This window comes from Trachurus trachurus (assembly GCF_905171665.1).
Source record: "Trachurus trachurus genome assembly, chromosome: 9".
Classification (NCBI taxonomy): Eukaryota; Metazoa; Chordata; class Actinopteri; order Carangiformes; family Carangidae; genus Trachurus; species Trachurus trachurus.
The window spans coordinates 18,205,888-18,229,818 of NC_139895.1; the positions used below are offsets into that span (position 1 = coordinate 18,205,888).

Here is a 23,931-nt window from a genome sequence, read left to right on the forward strand (position 1 = left end):
TTAATACACACAACACACACAAACACATGCAAACACACATATTTCAACTTAAGTAGCGCTGGTAAAGTTGTAATTGTAGTTTTGTTTTTAAACATGGGGTTAGGGTTAGTTACTGTGAAAACTCAATGGCAACCTTCCATGATACTTAAGGGAATATTTCAGTTATTGACATTTATGGCTCAACAATAAAACATGTATGGGAAAATAAAAGAGGAGCTGGGGGGTCATCAGTTTGTCTGAGATACAAGGGATAATTCTTCTAGAGGATGGATTAACCTCAAAAGCTCAAAACTTTCATCAAAACTTAATACAAACATTTATAATGAAGTAGCAACGGTAATGTCGTGTTTTTTTATGTGGGGTGTACTGTGAAAACTCAATGGCAACCTACAATGATATATTATGTACAAGTAAACCATCAAAGAGGTACTGATATACAACAATTTGATATGGGAAAATACAGAGGGAATGGGGGATTATCAGTTTGTCAGAGATACAAGGGATAATTCATTGAGAGGATCCCTATGTTAAACTATTGCCACACACATTCACACAGTCAAAATGTTTCAGTTCTAGATTGGACTATTGCAATGCACTTTATGTTGGCGTCTCCCAGTCTTCGCTCAGTCGCCTCCAACTTGTCCAAAACGCTGCTGCCCGTCTTTTAACTAACACTAATAGACGTGAGCACATTACTCCTGTTCTTAACTCCCTTCACTGGCTCCCTGTCCCTTACAGAATTGATTTTAAACTTTTAATGTTTGTTTTTAAAGCACTTAACGGCCTGGCCCCACTGTATTTATCTGAGCTACTTTATTAGAAATGTTTGTGTTAAGTTTTGATGAAAAATTTCTCTTAAGGATGATCACTTTTGCTTATTTCTTTCTTATTCATACATGATGGAGTGTGCATTTCACTCCACTTACTTACATTCAAAACAGACTGACTGAAACATGGGTAAATGCAATATAGAGTCACAGAGCATTTTTATGAGCTACCATTCTCTGCCAGAAATGTTGTCTGGGAACAACATCTTACTTAACATGGCACAAGAAATTAGGATTCATCAGATTGCCAAAGATACAAGGGATAAGGCATTGTGTGGATGGAATAACCCCAAATAGCTCAATGTTGAACTGCTGCAACACAAATAAAAAAAGTTGACAGTGGTGTGGACCATGTCTGAGGAATATAGTTCTTGCTGTGTCCTAATTGTCCTTTACAAGGCTTTGTAAGGCTTTGCATGTGTTTTTATATTTATGCGTTCCTTTATTTCCCTTGATTTTCTAAATACCTTTTAATGAGTAGTTTAACAGGGTTTTTTGGGGGGTTATTCCGTCCACACACTGACATATTCCCTGTATCCATGACAATCTGATGAATCCGAATTTCTTATTCCATGTTAATTGTTGTTCTCAGACAGCATTACTACTAGCAGACAATGGTGGCTCATATAAAGGCCCTGTCACCGAATATTATAACAGGTAATTACACACCTTCACAAAACTCATCAAAGAACTGACAATTCTTTTGACAAAATGGAATATTGCTGGTACACCCACTCTTTACAGTTGCCACAGAAGTTGAATCACCAAAGGCCATAGGTGCGTAGGTAGCACATGGCCAACCTAAGACCTGGGAATACCTGTGTCTCAGTCGGTCTGATTTGGATATAAGATGTTGGCTGAAAGAAGGTAGAAACTCTGAAGCCCAACCTGAAAATACCTAACGACCATCGTCAGCTACGACAAACCATCCCCCACACTGCCCACACTCAAGGACTGACACAGGTCATCTGGCACTCACTCCGCTCTCACTCCATTCACTCACTTCTCAGATCCCAGTTCAACAACTCTACCTTAAAGTTAGGACCTGTGAAATACATGAGTGCTGGTGACTTAACTACTTCAATGTCGAGGAATGTTTTGTGCCCACATCATAGACTGAAACCCCATTAAAAATGTTCAACTCTACTTAGAAAACTGTGTGTAAATGTAATGAAGTCACATTGCTTACTACAACATGCACAAGGTTATACCTAGATAATAAGGAATATACACACTTGTGTTTAGCTGGGTACTGAAACGAAAGAAAATAATTAGGAAACAACCAAAATAGATAACAAATGAATTACTTAAAATATAAATAAATTAGATAACGTTTTACCATCTTCTGAACACAATTAATTGAATTTGTTTATAATCCACTTCAGATGCTATGAATAAGGTAATATGGGATTGTTGAATGTACAATCCACACATCCTGAAAGCAACCAGACCCATTTCTGCTGAGCACCAGTGTGAACTGAATACAGCTTTTATTGTGTACTTCCCACTTAATATAAACTCTCTGACCCTGTGCCAATCCTGTACCTTTTGACAACTTTAAATTAGGTTTCAATTCATACACCAATTTCATCTATAGATGTGTATGACTATGTGATACAGTGTGTAATATACAGAAGGAAAAAGAACACAAATTTAGTTTTAGTTTTAACTTTTGTTGTGGACCAAAAATATGCAGACAGGTATACATGAACTCCAGTAGAGCTAATAGTTTGGTAAGTAAAAATGTGTGTTGCAGTAGTTCAACAGTGGGTATTTTGGAGTTATTCCATCCACTATAGCTGATTTATCCCCTGTATCTCTGGAAATCTGATAAATCCTAATTTCAGAAACATTTCTACTGGCACACCATGGTTGACCATATAAAGGCTGACAAAATATTATACTGATCACAAGGCATCACACACCTTTACAAAACTCATCAAAGACTTGACAGGGTGGATTATTGCTGGGACACCCACTCTTTACAGTTGCCACAGAAGTCCATAGGTGTGTAGCACATGGCCAACCTAGGACTGGGGAATTCCACTGTCTGTTAGTCTGATTTGGATATAAGATCTTGGCTGAGGGATGCTAGTCTTTTCCAGGTTGCCCTTCAGAGTTGCTAACGACCATCGTCAGCTACAAGAAACCATCCCCCACACTGCCGACAGTCAAGGACTGACACAAGTCGTCTGGCACAGATTTAAAGCCCTCACTCACTTCTCAGCCAGTTCCACATTTAGAGTGGAGAGTGGAGGTAGAGTTAAGCCTACCACACACATAAAGATAATCGGGCTGATTTTGCCCCGATCTTCCCCCTTCCGACCAAAGACAAAAATCGGCCGATTATCCTAAGGTTTTAAGATTATTTTATGAGACTCTCTTGTAGTGTGTGGTGTGTTAAGAGTCAAAATTCTCACAACAATCGCCTCAGAAAACGTTCAGCGCTGAATTGATAATCGTAAATATTAAACATGTTCAATATTTACAAATCAAAAGTCATCTTGCATGTGGAAAGCTGGTGTTGTGCTGAGAAGTGCCAAGCTCTGCATGCTGCTCGCAGCAAGCCACTTCTCGACACAACACCGGTAATCCCACAGAGAGCCACGGTGCAGCCCTGGCATTACATGAGGTTCACACAGACATTCACGCATACACGGGAGATTTCCTGATAGCCGATAGCAAAGACGGTAGCGATCATAGCCAGCAACAGCCAGCAATAGAGCAGCCATGTTTAAATGATCATGTGACCGCCGCTCACAGCCGCTTTACTGCTCGGCCTCCGAAGCCACAGACACACACAGATGGTATCGTTGTAAAGGCTGAAGTGTCCCGCTTTCATTTAAAAAAATTACATCGCTCTCATTGTCCATTCCGGAAATAGACCCGAAAGAGTAGCTACAACAATACTGATCTCTTTCTGAGTTTTCTGACCGGAGGGTCACGACTCTGAAAAATCTTAATGTGTGTGGTGTGTTGTGTTTGGAATATCACAGCACACCACACACAATACGATCAAAACTGTTCAATCACAGATTTTTTATCTTCACGTGTGGGGTCTTTCACAGATAAAAAATTGGTTGAAATTTAGAGAATCTTTATGTGTGTACCAGGATTTAGGATCTGTGAAATACATGAGTGTTGATGACTTCACTACTTCAATGTAGAGGAATGCTTTTGTGTCCACATCATGGACTGAAGTCTATGGGTGGGAATTGAGAACCGGTTCCTCTTCAGAACTGGTTCCCACGTGATCATTTCCTTGGGATTGTGTGCGTGCCTGCTTAATGATTCCGCTTATCGATTTTGCTTTTTTTCCTTTGCAAATGTGCATGTTTCTAACCCAAACAACACATGCCGTGTTCAGGTCAGAACAAAGGCAAACACGGCGTCGAGACAGAAGCGCTCTAAAGTGTCGGGGTAGATGTGATGTGACAAAAAATATTCAGATTTATAAAACACTGCAAGTAAAGTGCCTACAAGGCACATACATAATGTAGATAGTAAGGAATATACACACTTGTTGTTGTGTTTAGCTGGGTACTAAAACATCAAAAAATCATTAGGAAGCAACCCAAATGTGTAACAAATTAATCACTGAATCAGATTGCCATTCTACTATTTGTTTTCAAAATAAATTTGATTAGAATTAGATTTATTGTGTACCTCCCACTTAACTCATTGAGTGCCATTGACGTACATACTGTATACGTCAAACGCAGTTTTCTGCGGCTGGTAAATGGGGACGCTGTCGCCCACACTGTGAGTAATTTTGGGGTTTCTGGGATGTGTAGAACGAATGAGACTGTAGATCAGAGCAAGAAGTGAAATAGAAGGAGAAGACGAGTGCGATCGCTACACAGAGATAAAAAAAAAGTTGGAAAAAGTTTCTATTTCTAGAGAAAAACGACGGGCAGACCCTGGAACAAGTGTAACGTGGAGCTGTGATGAAACATTTCTCTTACGGATGATCACTTTTGCTTATTTCTTTCTTATTCATACATGATGGAGTGTGTATGTCACTCCATGCTAACTAAGTGGGCACTTAGTGGGTATCATTATGCACCAACCAAGAGTGGACCCCTGTCATTCCATATAAACCAAGTGTGGACCTTTTTTTTCTGCAATGTAAAACAATAAGTAAAATGCATCCCTATTAATATAGATTTAGAATGCAAGTACATTAAAATTGATTGAAACCATGTGCTATTAAAAAGTAGAAGAGTGACAATAGGTGGCCACCACAGAGCTTCATCTATATGGGACATTAGGTGACTACAGAATAACACTTTGTGGCTCTGGGCCATCAGACCATGTTGAATCCTGAGTTTAGTTATTTAAAGTAGTTTTCCCATGACAACAATGCAGTCAAGGAGTATGAAACTTCATTAAGTCAAAAACTTGACAGACTGTAGAAAGGTGTGTTGCAGTGGTATATTACTTAGTGAGGTTAATCCATCCTCTAGAAGAATTATCCCTTGTATCTCAGACAAACTGATGACCCCCCAGCGCCTCCTTTATTTTCCCATACATGTTTTATTGTTGAGCCATAAATGTCAATAACTGAAATATTCCCTTAAGTATCTTGATAGGTTGCCATTGAGTTTTCACAGTACATTCCATGTTTTAAAAAAACTACAATGACAACTTCACCAGTGCTACTTTAGTTTAAATATGTGTGTTTGCATGTGTTTGTGTGTGTGTGTTGTGTGTATTAATAGTTACAAATGTTTGTATTAAATTTAGATTAAAAATGTATCTTAAAACTTAGCAATTCATCTCATTTCTGCTTATCCACCCATGCTGGAGTGTGTGTGTCACTCCGTACCAACCAACAGTGGACCTCTGTCATTCCATATAAACCAAGCGTGGACCTTTTTCTGTAATGTAAAACAGTAAATAAAATACATCCTCATAAATACAGATTCATGATGCAAGTACATTAAAATGACCTAAAACCCTTAGTTTTAATTCAAATATTTTTTCCTATAACAAAAATGCAGTCAAGGAGTATAAAACTCTTGTAGGGGAAAAATTAATAGACTGTTGAAATGTGTGTTGCAGTAGTACACCCTACATTTAAAAATAATGAAAACATTATTGGTGCTACTTTATTAGAAATGTTTGTGTTAAGTAAAAAATATCTTAAGAATGATCACTTTTGCTTATTTCTTTCATATTCATACATGATGGAGTGTGTATGTCACTCCATGCTAACTAAGTGGGAACCTGTGTCATTATGTACCAGCCAACAGTGGACCCCTGTCATTCCATATGAACCAAGTGTGGACCTTTTTTCTGCAATGCGAAACAATAAATAAAATGCATTCCTATTTCCTATTAATTGGTTGAAACCAAATGTCTAGAGCATTTTGACTATTTAAAATTGAGATGATAGTAGATCCCCTCTTGGACTGCTAAGAATGACAGAGGCAACGCATTTATGGATGAGTAAAGACGGACGAGCAAATTATCTTTCTTAAGAAAAAAGAATTAATCTATATTAAAGCCGGTTTAAAGTAAATGTTGTTGCTTATACTGCAGAACTTGATATTAGTGCATGCAGTCATGTTACTTCTGAACTGCATGCAATTCAATAAAAAAATATTCACTCTCAAATGTGGCCATGATTATATATTTATATACAATTTGTACTACAGAGACTTTAAAATAAGTAATGATAACTCTAAAGTTATATTATCCATTTTTGAAGTAAACTGAGAAAGTCATTGTTGTGAACAAGGACTCATTAGGTGAATGAATGGGTCGTTAGGTGAATGAATGGGTGCAGACAGCTCCACTGCAGTATGTGGAGGTCCACTCTTTGATAGGTAAATGTCGCTCAGAGATCCAAGTCCCCTCTTGGCAATTTCTTTAAAAATAATTAAAAGTCACATTTTCAGTAATATTATGGTAAAAGACCTTAAAAGTCAATTTTATATTCCATGTTTGTTTTTTCAAAATAAGTGTAAACATAAGACCCCTCTTGGCAGCTTGGCCCGACAGGTCCCCTGTTCCCCCTATTGGTGTGTATGTGTGTGTGTGTGTGTGTGTGTGTGTGTGTGTACAAATACAGTTAATGTAGAGCCATGACATAACACATGGTTGATTGTTAAAAATTATCCCTGAAATTCTGCACCAGCTTCATCTTTACCTGGGATTATATTATATTAACATTATTACTTATTCGTCCCTGTATGTATTTGTGTTTCCATTGGCGAAACAATGAGATAATATGAAATTCAGTACAATTTCACTCTAGATAACAGTGCCATAGATCCTTGTATAAATCTATACAACTGCAAGCATCAACAGTGTCACCTACCTATCCACGGGCATTGTTAGCCTACTTTGGATTTGAAACCCTAATACCCTAAGAAGAAAGGGGAAAAGGAATTGCTCTGAGGACTGACATGCAGTACATATCAATGGAAGGAGGAAATAACAGCATTGCCTCTCGAATTATACTTATTTGTTCTTCTAGTATTATACATTTACATAAAATATGTTAAAGGCTATCTGTCATTATGGGAAGAAGTATGGTAATATAATTATAATGTTGCAGCTAGACCAAATCTAATGATCCACATTAACCTCCAGAGTAAATGTGCAAAATATTTTAGAAACAACGTTGGGTGAGAAGTTATTTAAGTGTTTTTTTTATGACAAGTTCTGCTCTCTAGAAAGCACTTGTATTATATGTTTCAGCACAAAAATGAGTAAATGTGGTGTGTGCTCCTGAAAAGTGGAGTGTTTATTTTTAGTTCATAAGTTGAGCTGAATCTGAAGTTGATATCTGTCTCTCTCTGTTGTGTCATTCTCCTCAGGGGTCACATCAACCTGACAATGCTGGGAGCCATGCAGGTGTCAAAACACGGAGACCTAGCCAACTGGATGATCCCCGTGAGTTTGTCTTTCATGGTGCTCTGGTGTTTCCATCTTCTAAATTCATGCTTTTCTGCTCTATCTGCTGGGAGTCAACACAACACAATCACAATGGGCATGCTCCAAATGCTGCTTTTTGAAGCATTTAATGGTCTGTCTTTATTTCAGTTTGTTGCAGAAAGGTGTTCATGCTCCAGGAATGCAAAGCTTTTAGGATTTTTCACTGGTATACATGTTGTGTCTACACTTGCAGACACAACTGGCTTTGGAAACAACCAGAATGTTAAGGAAAATGCTGGATTAGTGCCTCAACTACAATTATATTTATTACTGATCAATTTGCGGATTATTTTCTCTATTAATTATTTTGTCTGTAATATAAAAAAGCAACATTTGTTAGAGTCAAATGGGACGATTTCACATTGCTTGTTTTGTCCAATTATCAGTCACAAACCCTAAAATATTTTGTGTGTTATCATACAAAACAAAACAAAGTAAAACAGGAAATTGTGTCCAGTGTTTTCGCAAGTTATCAGAATAATTAAAGAATTAGTTTTCAATTGATTAGCTCATTGGTTAATTGTTTCACTCTGAACTCTGAATATTTGAATGTGTTATGTAATGGATAAATTAGGTCATACATTCCCAGGTTATTATAAGTGAAAAGATGTTAAAGCAGAAGTAAGTGGTCCGGTCGTTTTCGCTAATGCTGCGTTCCAGGCAGGCTTTTGAAATCGTAAATTACAGCTTCAAGTCAGAACTTACGACTTTGTAGCGTTCCAGGCAACCCACTCGTGTTTTTCCGACCTGTTTTACCGGTGAAAGTCACTATAACGGCCACTCGTAACTTCCGACCGGTGAACTCGTACCAGATCGAACTGGTACGACTTCACGGTCGGAAAAATACGAGTTTCCTTGAACGCACCATAACAGTCCTCGTCCCTACGTCGCCACATTCACGGCGTCCCTTGGCTGCACACACAGCCCTGCATGCCGTTCTCTCTCCTCATTGGATAAAAACTGTAGGATACGATAAATGTTTTCTCCTCGGCTCAGAGCAGAGCAGAGGGACTGACAGACCCGTGTTTCAGACCAAACACTCTATGTAAGTGATTGCTGTCGGAAGATATAACTATTTAAGACTTAAATTAACACAAATATATCACTTACTTCTGCTTTAAAGGCTACCAGTCGTTATGGGAAGAAATATGGTAATATACACTATTGTTCTTCTGTTTGGCCATTTTCTTCCGCCTTTTTACGGTCTTCTTCTAGTCCTTCATACTTTGTGCTATTTCAACAATTCATATATCAAAACGTGCAGCTTTTTTTGAACTTTATTGGCATTACTTTTCTCTTTTTAACTATTTATACTTTTTCAAATATTTAACTTTTTAGATGTTGACAGTGTGCAGATCATTAACAGACAACAGTCTTCTTGACAACTCCACTGTAGTGTAGGGGTTATGGTGGCCGCTTCCCAACCCTAAGGTCACTGGTTCGAATCCAAGGGAAGAACTCTTGTTATGTTATGTTGAATTCTGCTCTCCTCCCCCGCCTTCAATTGGTCACAGGTGTTTGTTATCTCCTTGATTACTCATACCAGTTTGCAGCACATCATCACATTAGAATGAATGACAACAGTCTTGAAAGCAGTGTGCTCTCTGTAGCCGAGTGGCAGAGTAAAGGTTTAGTGATCATATGGTCATGGTTTCGATTCCTGCCTCAGTCATTTCACATCATTGCTTGACTTTTGATTCCAATTATTCAGCTGTCATTGGACAGTCTTTGATTCCTCATAGTATAAAGCTCATTGTAACTCAGGTTCTCTGTGGCCATATGGTTAGTGTGTTAGGTGTTGTGCTATTTCAACAATTCATATATCAAAACGTGCAGCTTTTTTTTTAAAACTTTATCGGCATTACTTTTCTCTTTTTAACTATTTATACTTTTTAAAATATTTAACTTTTTCTGCCACGATTCCTTACTTTTTTCTTTAAGCAGAAGCCAGTGATCCTCTTATCAAAGGTTTTCTTTACCCTTCACATAAAGTCTCTGTCTGTAGCCTAGTGGTTAGCTTGCTAGTCTGGAGACCTGAAGGTTGCTGGTTCAAATCTTGCCTCAACAACAATTATAGTGAATTATTTTCCCAGTTGTCCTCTGTTGACTTCTGATAACTTGCTTCATGTTGAAACTGCTGCTCTCAGCCTGAAATTCACAGAAATTTTCATTCTAAGTCATTCAAGCTTGACTCTCAAGCTTTCTTGGTGTTAACTGTGTGTGCACCGTGGCCTAGAGGCAGAGTGGAAGTCTAATGACCATGAGGTTGTGGGTTTGATTCCAACCTTGGTAAAAAATTTGCATGGTGATCACTGCTTGCACTATTTGCTAATTCTGCAACAGCGTTCAGTTGCTATCAGCAGTCACACCATTTCCATTCTTGGAAATGCTTTTTCTAGTTACAATATATTTATCTTGTAGACAGTTTTACACTTGAATATGATCTCCTTTTTAATTTTATGTTCAGTGATGTTTTGAAACAGATTCACAACAGTGCGGCTTTAGTAGTTGTTCAAGATCACCAGGACATGCTTGTTGGGGGATCGAGGGGTGAGGGGGGTGTTACAGTGTAATGGGTGGCCCACATTATTGTTAAATGTTCCATCAGGTCAATTGGTCTTAAGACTACTGTGGTCACAGTCGTCCTCAGTGATTACTAAGGTCAAGAACCCATTAAATGCTGTTCAGTGTGTGAGGGCTCAACCAGAATGCCCCCCGGCACACAGCTGTTTTCTGCTTGACTGAAGTGTGCATGCAAGGTTGTTTCAGCCTGTGCATCATTTTGTGCATAGATGCATACTCTAAGCAGCTGAGTGGATACAGCCACAGAGTGCTGAAGATGTTATTATGATTCATGTGTATAAAAAAATACAGCATGTGCAACTCTGTGCTCTGAATTTTGCAGCCTAATTTATTTTCTCTTTACCTCTACAGTTGTACTTGTTTGCCCATGGTAATTGCTAATTAACCGGTGCTTGATTAAGCATGTTATGCAGATATTGAGGGCCTGCAGTGGAGCTGTTGTACAGAGGCAGGGAGTTTATCTTGTTTGGCCATTCTAGTGTTGGACAGCTTGAACAGTAATATGATGCAGCAGCACAGGCACACATACCTCTGTCCTCACCTACGCTTCAATCTTCATTATCCCCTCTTTTGAAGGGATGGATGAAGAGAATTACATTTCCCACCTTCTGTGATAATGAAAATTATTCACTATCTAAAGATGGGTGCATAGCGTGAAATTGGAAATGTTTTACGTAGGAGTCTGGGATCCTGTACTCTCAGCGTGATTATGTTGATTTTGAACGCTTTTAATACGCAAAATGCAGATGAACATTTTCCAGTTGAGGGCTTTGAAATGCTTTTACATCTCCACTCAACCTGAAACATCTGGAAAAACAATAGCAGGAGAGAAAGAGGTAATAAAATGAAGCATGGCGCTTTGGATTTGGTGTGCTATTTTATCACTTGGCTGCTGGAGCTTTATCAAGCCGTCCTAAATGTAGGGGTCCTGCACCCTGTAATTCACAGAAGATGAAGACACCCGTGTTCTCCGTGTCATTTTTACCCTCCTCACAGATGTCTAACAGCCGGCAACACACTGATTTCAAAATGAGAACCGTGGCTGACTTTTATTGATTTGAATTTTGGCTGCCTGAGCGGTTCTACTTTTAGTTTTCACTTGCCGTTTTCATCTGAGAGGAGTCAACAGGTGAGATATCGTAAATGAAGGCGGACTCCAGTTACTACTGTGTATTTTTTGTGAAAATAAAATTAAGTTTGCCTGTTGTCATCTTCAAACTGAGCAAAACGAGCGCTACATTAGGCATGTATTCCAAGCTCCTGGAGGCTCAGTGTAACTGCAGCTGAAGTGCTGCAATAGGTCAGAGTACTGACTATTAAAATGCAGTTACTAGCTCAAATGCTCATGACAAGGCCTGACGGCTGTTTTTAATGAAGGAGCTGCTGAAGACTATTGTGTTTTCTTTTCTCAGAACTTCATGTTTTCAGCTGTATCATAAACACATCAACTCGGACATGGTTACTAGCTTATCATCAGTTGAAGATGTCCTGTTAGGAATTTGCACTAGTACAAACCTCTCGCTCTGTCTGTCTGTGTCTTTCTGTTCTCCAGCGTATGCAAAGGTGTGTGAGCTGCAAGGACCATTTTTGGCAACTAGTGTAAAAAGCAAGAACAACATTAGAAATTGTGCCATTTGACCACTTCACCTAAAAATATCACAGACGAACTATTACTTTTTTATAAATATCTTCCTACGTCTCATTATTTTATGAAAGAAAAAAAAACTGTTGGTCTTTTCATAAGGTAGATTACAATGTATTCACCAATTATACACTGCTTACAGATGTTTCCCAGTTACTTTCAACGCATTGCCCATTGTCTTTCTGTCACTCCCGTCTCACCCTCTGATTCTTGTCATTAGTTGTCTGGGTAACGAAGGCTCGTGGCGGACTGTCGCTATGTTATTAAATAGAGAGCCATTTGTATCAGACAGCGGAGACTGTCCGAGAATCTGAGGGGGAGAGAGAGAGGAAGGCAGTTGGTAAGTGGGAACTCTTGGATTGTGAAGGGGGTCATTTTCTGTGGTGTCTCTGCCGCTGACTGGAGAGCGAACACTTGCAAAGCAAATGAGGAAATTGTATTCTGTTGTCATAGCAACGCAAGCAGCCCCCTAAGCCTAGTAAGAGAAATCCAGTGTTAGTCAAAGTATGCTTTTCTCATGCACCAGTGCCACAGCAGCACATTGTGGAAACATCAATCCCTGCTGCGTAAGACATAGAAACAGTTTGTGAACCAATCCTGTCGACTCTTACGGCCAAAAGAGCAGCAGCATTGTTTTTTTTAGTTTTCCCTCCAGAAGGAAGAGGATGTAGACTTTGGGGAAATTGTGAGACTATCTACACCTCTTACCCTATAATTGTGGAAAGATAGACCAGCTGTGTTGTAGTAAACCACAGTATAAATATGTTTTACTGTAGTTTCACAGGTCCCCCATGTTTATTTTTCATTAAAATGTCTAAAAGGCAAAAGTCTTAGTTGCTCTCTGGGTAAACCTTGTTGGTTGAGTGGGACTGACTGTGTCATGCTCTCACATGTCATGATGGGCTTCACCTCAGCAGGGCTGCCTACAACTTCAGAAGTCTTGTGTTATCTTGCTTGTGCACCACTGATACTGCCTCCTGCAGCCCCCCACATTATCTCTCACTTTTAAAGTCATTATATGAATGGATGTTTTGTGACTTACATCTTCTCTGACGCCTATTTAATTAGCATATGTGTAGGCTACTATATATCTGCTTCTGGCAAGGATTACCGTATTTTCAAAGAGACAGTTCAATAAGCCAGTTAAAAAAAAGTAAAATGGGCATTTAGAGAAAAAAAAGTAGCATCTGTGGGAACTAGTGCAAGATGGTTTTCTCATTACAGGCTCTAATGTGAAGCTGTGAAATATGTAACTACAAAATTAATACAGATGTGGCTTTCAATTTTCTTACTTGCTGTAATGAAATTTTGTGTTTGAATAGAATTAGGCTTTCTGTAATATGTTGTGAAATAAGTTAACAAAACACGTCTTGCTCAATTTTATGTATGAATAAAATTAAGGTAATTTAAACACTTGAATACCAGTTTAATAGGTTAGGAGAAGTCCCAAAGCACATTTTCATGTTTTTATGTGTTTGTGCTATCGAAATGTGTGTACATGCACACTTTCAACTGTCCTTGATTCCCCCCATTTTGCTAAGATTACAGCTGGCAAACGTACACAGTCATAGTGCTGAGGAAATTAAAAACCTGTGGGGCTTCAGTCCAACCAGCAAGGTTAATGTCATCAAAGCAGTGTTAATTAAAATGACTAAATTACACTCTTCTTACTTAGGACCAGGATATCTCTTCTTGTGGATATTGTTCCGGCAATGTTTTCATTCGTTTTGAGTGCTCTCGTTCAGGTTCCACTGGTTGTACACCATGCATTATGGCAACATTCAAATTCAAGAGCCTGCATTAAGCACTTCAGTTGGCGACATGGCCTTCCAACATATTTTTCCACGATACACAAGCAATGAGAAAACGTGCCATTTTTTTGTCACCAGGCTTGTCGGTGAGCCGGTTAGACAATGTAACAGACAGCCAACCAAAAGTTAAGGCTTGATTGGTTTGAATAAAAATCACTTTAGTGAGCAGGGTGGAATAGGTTATTAGCTTATCTCGTCACACCGTTTCAGAAATTCCTTCTTCATCAAACACATATAACGATAAGTGTGACTTTTTGCTGCGTGGAGCAGCTTAGATCAAAGTGGGCTAAGATAACCACATGCAAAGCTGTAAATCACAGGCAAGCAAATTCCAATCCTCCCCACAATATAGGTCACTGAGAAAAATACTCAGAGAGCAACAGAGCCCATACCTGTCTGAATATCTCCACAGTAATTTTACTTTACTGCAGAGCTTTTTATTTAACAGTGATGTTTGTAGTTGTAATTTCTTTTTACAATCCTCTGCATTTGTGAAACATTTGACCATGCATGCACTCATGCGCAAACAATTAGGGATTGACACAAGCTGAATTGTTGATCCTGCGTGCTTGGCTGCTGTCACTGCTGAGGCATTGTAGCTGCATCATTTCATTTTAAAGTAGCTCTTATTCAAAATTTGATAACAGTTCCAGTCACTTCATTGTGACATTTTCTGTTTCCATAAACATGCAACGAGTCATTTTTGTCCAATAAAATTTTACCTGCCCCCCCACAGTAAAAACACAATTATTTTTTTAGTTCCTTTGGATGTTTATTTTGATATCGATTCTTTTATTGATCATTTTCAGAGCAGTAATTTAACAGAAATGTTTTAATTCTCAAAAACAGACCCCCTCCCCTATTCCCTTTGATGAACAGCAGCCTTGTTGCTAGGTGGAGTGCATTAGCAGGTGCGTGGCTCAGGCACAGTTGTAAATCCAGGCTTGCTACTATCAGATCAGCAGCATTATCCCCCTAGGGCCTGTGCACACACCAGCTAGCCCTTTGACTGTCGAATAGGGCATTAACATTGATCATATGAAAAAGGACACAGCCCCCCCCTTTTTGATTATCACCTTTTAAGAGTCACAGTAAATGAAAACACAGAGTAAGGAGGTGAAAGGTGGAGAGATTGCATTTAAAGGTTAAAAGTCAAATTGTATGCTGTTTTAATAACAGTCGATTCTGGTGGATTCATTCAAGGATGTTATCTAAGCTGTTACAGAACGCCACTTTCAACTGGTGCTCAACAGGATGATACAGTAAAGTATATGAAATTAAATGCAGCCTCTCCCATATCCACAGTTGATGTTATTCCCGACTTCCTCTACCCCACCTCCCTCTCCCGGCCCTCCTTTCTGCTCTGTGTTGATATCTTCCCCACCCAGCTGGCCTCCATGGAGGCAGACAGTATCCTTATGATGCACCACGCTTGGCATATCCTCTGGTTATTGAGCAGAAAGCAAAGCAGGCTCTTCACATGATTGATGAGCAAATGGGATTTTAATTCAGTTACACAGCCATCACCCTGTGGCCATATCTGCATGTCAGCCTTCCTTATTTGGAAACCTTCTGTATTGGGAACAATGAAAGACTCGAAGACAATTTTTCACCCGACTGACAGTTCTGTTGCGGTGATAATCTTTGAGATTGCTTGTTTTTCAGATTAATTCAAAATTTTCAAGCACTTTCTTTGGTCCTTTAACAATAAGCACTTTTCCGATTTTATTTCCACTGTTGTAGGAAACATCTTTATTTTATTCCCTCACTGACTTGTCACTAGAACTCTAGACATGTTGTAAAGCACTCATTTAAGAGGTAAACTAAAAAAAGGAGAATGCTGGATTTTGAAAGGATGCCTCCGTAGGTTTGCTTCACTGCATGTTTTGCTCTTTGTTCTTCACTCTGTTGACATTTTTTTTACTGAAATTACTTTGCAGTTGACATTTGGTTTTTCTGAAAAAATCAGAAACAGCGGTTTTACTTAGATATACAATATGTGTTCCTCAATATTTTTTTTCAATCAACAAAAGCCTTTAGCATCTGTCGCTAACTGAGATTTGGTGTAACCTGGTTTCCAGGTCAGTGACAGTAATACACAATAATATCTGAAAGCCTCCTCAACTATGTTATTTTATGACCGTGCTCTCTATATAACAATGTTGTGCACAGTGCGCACACACACACACACACACACACACACACACACACACACACACACACACACACACACACACACACACACACACACACACACACACAATAATGGATTGTCATGAACTGAATTGTTGATCCTGTATGTTTGGCTGCTGTCACTGCTGTGCAACACAGGCATTGTACTGTAGCTGCATCATTTCATTTCAAAAAAGCTTTCACTCAAAAATTGATAACAGTTCCAGTCACTTTATGTTGCCAGAAATATACAAGCAGTCATTGCGTACAGTAAAATGTATCCCCTACAGTAAAACACATTTTGTAAGTTCTTTAACGTGTATTATTGTTTTGACTCTTTTATTGATCAGAACCAGAGCGGTAATTTAACAGGGATGTTTTAATTCTCAAAAACAGTTTTCTTCTTTGATTATCAACTGCCTTGCACCATCACAGACCAAAGAACTCTTTTATAATGGTAATAAATTCATCAGAATACTAAAAATACTGAAATGCTGCTGTATCATTATAATGCGTCCTCTCATACCTTTCACCAATATGGATGGTGACGTTTCTCTAACTGAATCAAAAACCATGATTTTTGATCACAGAACTGCTACATTCAGAGGATTACAGGTTTGGTTCAACTAATTACAAAAAAAACAAAAAAACACACATATCGCTCTCACCTCCAGTGGTATCTGTCTGCTCTGATAGCTTTGCTTTAATTTGCCCAGGTTTTGAGATATCTTTCCTTTGACATTTCTGCCCGGTGCCCCAATACAAAGGCAGCGATTGTAATTTAGTTTGTGGTGTTCACAGCGTAGAATAATTACATGCAACATGTCTTGCCAGAAGCAGCCTCCCTGCTACTCTGAATAATCCACAGAGCACACTGCCAACACTTTTCACTGGAGCTACTTTCTATCAAACTATTTTTCTGCCAGAGAAATGATACCCTTTAAAAGTTTTGTTGAGTTTTGTAAATCGGTCGATTGTTTTAATGTGCAGTGGGTGTATTCACTTTGCTCCCGGCTTGTTTTAGATCTGTTAAACTGGAGTCATTCTAAACCTGTGTGCTTGGTTTGCATTGTACCTAGTGTTTTTTGAACTCTTCACTGGATACTGGAGAATCATTTTAACCATGTACAGTGCTCCTGTTCTCTGCCTCAGTGTGCAAAGTTTCTGCTGAGTCTTTATTAATGCAGGGAAAAAAAATATGTTTTCTGAACACATAATGCACTGACGATTCTGAGCCACACAGCAGCTCTGTAAACGTTAATATATATTGATATATTGATAGAGAAGGAGTTTTAGGGGAGTTATACTTGAATGTGTACAAACGCATGCATTGTATAAATGCTTTGCACAATTTGTAATATGTTATGTAAAAGCTAGATATCTAACTTGTATATGTATTTCTGTCTTCCATTCTTAGGGTAAGATGGTGAAGGGAATGGGTGGAGCAATGGATTTGGTGGCTAGCGCTGGAACCAAGGTTGTGGTCACCATGGAGCACTCAGCTAAGGTGCGTATATGTCAGAGTGTGTACATGTATGTGTAGAAGAGCCAAGGGTTACCATAGCTCTTTTTACCAACACTGCTTCTCTCAAAAGACTCATTCCCTTTCTTAATACAGTAATCCAAATTAAATTGGCAATTTCCTTTTCCCATATTATTCATAACTTCACCAGCAATACCATGTATCTACTTCCACGATAATGAGTGAGTGTAATGACTGATTTAGGATAATTCTTTTAATGGATTGCTTAATGCCTCTTTATGACGGAGCACAAGCTCATCCTGATGAGGTTCTGCACACAATCCATGTCCTGTTCGCTTGTCTTTGGCTAATTTAAAAATGCAAGTCAAGAATGGGACTAAGTGTTTCAGACACGGTTGAATAGTTCGACCAGTGCTCCAGCTGGGGGTGAATAACCCCCACAGGGCGTCTGACAATTGCTGTAGGCAATCCGACCGATTTGGTTTACTTTTAGAAAGTGCAGCCCGATATGATGCAAGGGCAACATAACATTCTACATTCACAGAAGCATGCTGTTTTTTGCTAATGGCTGCCTGTCTGGCGCCCAGCTATGGTCCAGATGGTGTAGCAGGTGAGCATAAATTTACTGCCCTGAAGCCTGTTTTCATTCATGATGGAAGAAAGAGGATGGGAGGGGTTTGAGTTATCATGTGCGCGACACGGGCAGCGTTAGAGGCATTTGGACGTGTGCTTTTATTTTCTTAAAGACAACTGGCAGGGAAACGGAGAGATGCACTTTAATGGAGTATTTGTTGTGTATCTTTTGGGGATAGGAGATAGTTTCCATAACCATCTGCATTTCTGGGTACATCACAGTTTAAGCTGCATCCCTCAAAGTATTAACACACAGTTTGACTGACAAACTTAACTGCATAAATTGCTTCTTGTTTAATCCTTTTTTTTTTTAAATCAGCTATGTTTTTCTTTCAGGGAGGAAAACACAAGATATTGGACAAATGCGGTCTGCCTTTGACAGGGAAACAGTGTGTGGATCGTATCATCACAGAAAAGGTGTGTTGTTTGTTATATTGTGTATACGTCTCACATGCAGATATGTCTTCATCATCCTAAATCTAAAAAACAGGGAGTGACGAATGCATGAGCTATTAGTCATACATTAGGGCTGCTCACTGACAGACAGTACCAGTGAGTAAGCTAGTTGGAAGGAAGCAGGATTCCTGGCCTTTAAATGGCCTACTTCGACATTTTTTGAACAAAAAGATGTGCTCAACACATCCATGAAGAGGTTGATAAATGTGGCTGAACATTTTTTTTGTAAAATATGAAGCCACAGAGATCTAATAATGCTGGCACAAACACCAAATTGCAAACTCCCTAAATTTAATCATGCAGTAATTGCAAATATGTTTGATGAATTATTGCAATACCATGCTTAATTAAGGAAATGGAATCTTATTAAGCTGCTCCTCAGTGCAGTTCTTTCCCTAGTGATTATTTCAGCCATGTCTGACTAATCCTAGATAGATGTAACTTTCTGCTTTACATTTTTCTATGTCACAGTTGGCAGGGAGTGACTGAAAACAAATTTTGATCGCTTAAGTTTTGCAATCCTAGAGTTCGCGTTCTTATTTTATCACAGCCAATCAGTTCACCGAATATGTCCTCGCCGTAAGCAAAGGACAGACACAATGATCCCAATGAAACACAAGTCACACACATTGTATCCTTATCTTTTAATTACATCTCCCTCTCACACACACACACACACACAAAAAAAACAAGTACACACAAGCAACTGATACATTGGTATGATGCAACCGAGTGACACGGGGAGATGTAAATTAAATTTGTTCAATTAACACTAATTCAATCTGTTGATTTGTGGAACGAGGCTCCTTATTAATTTTGTTGTGTATACACATATATATATATATATTACATTTTCATGGTTGGGGTTGGGTTTCCCTTTTTATGTATTTTGTCGATATTCTTGAAATCCGCTCCCATCCCTGTCTCAAGTAGAGCCCTGAGGCTGGATGAGCTGACGCTTGTGTTATGGTTCTGGAGCTGATCTACAGCCATATATACGCGTCAGACAAACTTGGGTGGAGTTTGCACCCAATAAAATAGATATAACCCCGATATTACAGAAAAATGTTGTTGGGCTTGGCAGTACAGGTGAAGCGGGGGAAAAATTTAAATTCAAGCAATGGTGGAGCATGAATCATTCACATTCCCCTGAGATTGCGATTCCAGCCAAATATAATTTTAGTGAAAAACGTTCCAGTTACAGGTGCAGCTTATCTTGTCAGAAAAGTGCTCAAGATAGTCCAGGGATGTTTTTTTCTTTTAGAATATAAATAAGCAAAGGGTAAACAAAAATGGCAAGGGTGGAAGTAAAACACATGAAGTGAAGATCCAGGGTAGAGAAAAGTTGGAGAGGGAATGAAGTGAACAGAGAAGAGAAGTTTGTAAAAACTCATTGGGGGAAAAAAAAGAAAGGTGGGGGAGGTGTGTGAGAGAGTCACACACGCCAAAATAAAAGTCCAAAAAGAGGTTCTGGTAGCCTGTAGAGGTGCTGATTTTCATGTCCTTATGTACTATGAATTCCCTCTCTTTCCCTCGCTTATTGAAAGCATGACCTGTCAGTGGCAAAGTCAGTGTGTCCAGCTTTTTTTTTTGTTATTTTCCTTTTTTTTCTGCCTGTCTGTTCTTTTCTGCTCGACTGGCTTTTGTTGTGATTGCGCAACATTTCTCAACGAGAAGATTTCTGTCAACATTTATAAAGGTTAAAGCTCTTTCTGCTACCCTGCTAGCACTAGTACTACCTCCTCCTCTCCACCTTCCGTGTTTCATCTCCTGCTGCTTTCTCTCCCTCTCTATCCATTAGTGCTCCTTTCTTATTATTTTCTGCCTTTTTTTTCTTTGTGTTTTTAACAACTTTGAATTTTTCCATCATTCACAAGACAGATTTTTCCCCCCTAGCTCCTTCCATTGTTATCATCAAATATTTCCTTCTTATTTCTTCATCTTCCTCCATTTCTTACCTCTACATCCCTCCTCTACTTTATTCTTCCTCTGCCACATCTGCTGTGCTGTGAATACATTTGAAAATATATTTCTCCCTCCATTTGGCCATGCACACCAAGCCAGCACTGTCTATCCCTAAATGTAAGCACTTTGAAAACTCTCTTCCTTTGACAGTGTCAGTCTCTCTTTGTAGTTTAGACAGGGAAAACTGAGCTTCTCAAAAAACACTGACATGTGACTGTCAACCTGTCAGCCCCTTAGATATTGCCAAAGTACTCACTCCTGGCAGCAATGTTAAGAAGCCAACTTTTTTGTCACCTCCAGCTGTCGCAGTGATTCCTTATTTTGTAAACCAATATACCCAGCTGCATCAAAAGGTGCTGTCACTGACATTATTTTTCTGTTTCTGGCGTCAAACGGCGTAAGTAGAAACTAGTGATATGGTTGTTGGTGTCCGTGCAGGAGGTCAGAATTATTGTTAGCTTGGCTACTAGCTGGTAGCTTGCAACAACATCAGTCAAGTTAAGATGATTATAAACTTGTGCTGTTTTCAACACACCACAGTAATGAAAAGCTAGGCCAGTGACAACACTCGTATTGCATATTCAACTTAATAAGGATCCATGATCGGGGGAAAATTGAATGATATTTCTTTGTTTGATTACAGATCCACAAATCATTAGTCTTTTGATTTTAAACATAATTAGTATTTTTAATTATTTTCTGTGGCTGTAAATACAAACCAGTCACCTGCTTAAAATATTATGTCTGATCCGTGCATGATGTGCCTGCATTGATTGCACAAGTGTCAATCAATGAATAATTTACACACTATGATTTACGTCTCAGACAGACTTACACTACTTCACTATAGCCATGAGAAACATGTCCTTATTGGGTTTCTAGTGAAGAGTTAGAGGAAAAGAGGTACAGCACACTCAATGAAAGAAGAGAGGGATGCAAAAAACACAAAAACTCTAAAAATGTACATCTCAGCTCACCCTGTTCAGAGTTATCCCAAATTAGAAAGCTTTATTCAAATTGGATGCAAAAATGATGAACCACACCTGCGGAATGAGAATGAGTTTGGTTTGACAAGCACTGTGTTGATCAGAGATTGGGCTACTGACAGAAAATCTTACCTTGGTTTTCCCACATACTGTATGTCTCTCCTGGTCATCCATGCTCCTGCTGTAGTTAAATTTGGCCTGTACTCTTTTGCAGTTGCAAGGTGAAACTTGAGTTAAACACACACTGCTTTAAAATTAGCCTTCAAACCTGAAACACAAAAGAGTGAGTCACTTCATGACAGGAAGTGATTACTCATTTTGAGTGTAATACAACTTGCCTATGACAGGTTACTGCACTCCTTGTGGTATTTAACCTGTGATACAGCTGAAGGTAGAACACCAGTCTGTTAACACCTTTCTCCATGATAACAATGAAGAGAAAACCATTATCTCTGATTGTCGGCGAACACGGATCAATAAAAGTAACCATTTCCAAGTCTGATGAGGCCACATGTAGAAAGTGAGGATATTACCAGCACATTTGTGTCGCATACAAAGTGAGGTCAGAAGATGTGGTCACTAGTTGGGAACAAGTTAAGACAGGTCTGAATTAGTGTAACCCTTTTTTATTCAGTGACCTGGGGTTGCATTAATAATAAACATCAGCCCAGCAGCTGGATTTCAGAGCTTTTAAATGGAATATTAGCCAACACCACTGTGTATAAAATTACTTGTGGGCTGCAAGGAAAATTATTGTTGTGGCAATCAGCACAGGAAACTCTGCAGTAGGAAATGAGGGACAATAAACCTTGTGGAAAACGGTGCCTTTAATGATCCTAATAATGGTTATCCTAAAAGTATTCTCCATTGGTTGCTATCTTTACATGATTAAAGTCTCTGCTCCGATTTCTTTCCAAAAAGGAGAGCAGAAACTGGGGCCTCTGCCATCCACTATTCTCCCGCCCCTCCACTCAGATGGGTGCGCAGATGCTCGCTTAGACAATGTATTCCTGCAAACACAGCATCCTTGTCTCAGGATGGCCAGGAGCGACGGTGATTTAAGTGTTGTCCTAAACAGTGTTCCTATGATTTGAGATTCTCAGTAGAAGGAAGCCTGTTGTCTCAGGCGCCGTCTCTGCAGCTTCTCTATATAACTGGACCATTTTAAACAACATAATGCCATTTCTCCTTGCTTAACCTCAGTGCACATGTTTACAAGCTTGTTCACTTGCAGCATTGGCACTGACATGATGGATTATACAGTATGTATCTGTGTGTTTTTTTGATATTATCTTTTGTAAATCACATCACTTCCATGGCCTGCGGTGTTTGGTTGCTGCCATGACAGAAATCTACACACTAAGCCTGCCACTGCCACTTTTTTCTCCCCAACTGTTATTTTGGTAATCATTTCCCTTTAAAAACAAACAAACTAATAAAGTAACAAATAATTGCCCATGCCATTCACAGATGAAGCAGCACAACTTCTGAATAATTCAGTTAATCATAATGGGCCCAGAACAGTGTTACCTGTGGCATTTTCTGTAATGAAGACAATGCCAGTGACAGCAATTACTATTCCAGCAACCAAATTGAAATTTAGTAAATTCAGTGTTGCCAACAGATGAAGAATAGAATTATAGTGCTATGAGTTTTTATCTGTACTCGTCTCAAAATCGTGAAATTACTTTTATACACTGACAGTATACTGGATAAGCTTTCCTGAAATGTATTTGCTGGGGGCTAAAATAAATTTTTGCTGAATGATGGCAGCTTATCGTTGACATTGCATGACATTCAGCCCACGTCTCACCAGAGAACACATGTGGCAGCCTGGCAGCATCTTAATGACTAACTTGCATCCATCTGGTTAATGGTGGTGACTTTGAATAATGTCAAGAAAGATTTTTCAACATGAAGCATGGATATTAGATACAAGGGCAAGGGACCCTGTTAATTGCTTTTAAATTGATCTACTCACGCCCTTGTATATTTTAAAGCAGACTAAATCAAACTGAGCTCATGTTGACGTAACCCACCTGTCACATGCACACACTCTATCCACCACCACCTCTGGCACATTTTGACAAAACCTAAATATTCCGTAATAACTTGCGGCATGTGTCACAATTAGAGATGCATGTCAGTGTCTGTGTTACCCATGAACCTTTGTTCCTTGTGACATTCCATCTGTCTTGCTATATTGGAGTGAGATATCTGCCTCCTGCCCTGTCGCTGTGTGTGAGGTTCTAATGAGCTGACTGACGTTGCCTGGTTGTGACCGTAGCTTGTTCTGTCATTCCCTGCTGAGAGAAGCCACAGGACCCAGCTCTGCTCAGCGTGTCTGGCCTGTCTTTAAAAAGTAACTTTATTTATTTTTTGCATTCGATGCATTCATGGAGCTAATAACATTGCTCCAGGTTCAATT

At 39.1% G+C, this 23,931-nt stretch overlaps 1 protein-coding gene across 1 annotated transcript in view; it reads left to right on the top strand.

Moving 5' to 3' along the window:
* oxct1a (3-oxoacid CoA transferase 1a) overlaps window positions 1-23,931 on the top strand; it is a 51,439-nt gene that overhangs the window by 24,950 nt on the left and 2,558 nt on the right. Inside the window, exons 13-15 of the mRNA XM_083978943.1 lie at window positions 7,655-7,730; window positions 17,398-17,487; window positions 18,433-18,513. Of these exons, the coding sequence (XP_083835069.1) occupies window positions 7,655-7,730; window positions 17,398-17,487; window positions 18,433-18,513 (247 nt within the window). The remainder of the gene's footprint in view (window positions 1-7,654; window positions 7,731-17,397; window positions 17,488-18,432; window positions 18,514-23,931) is intronic.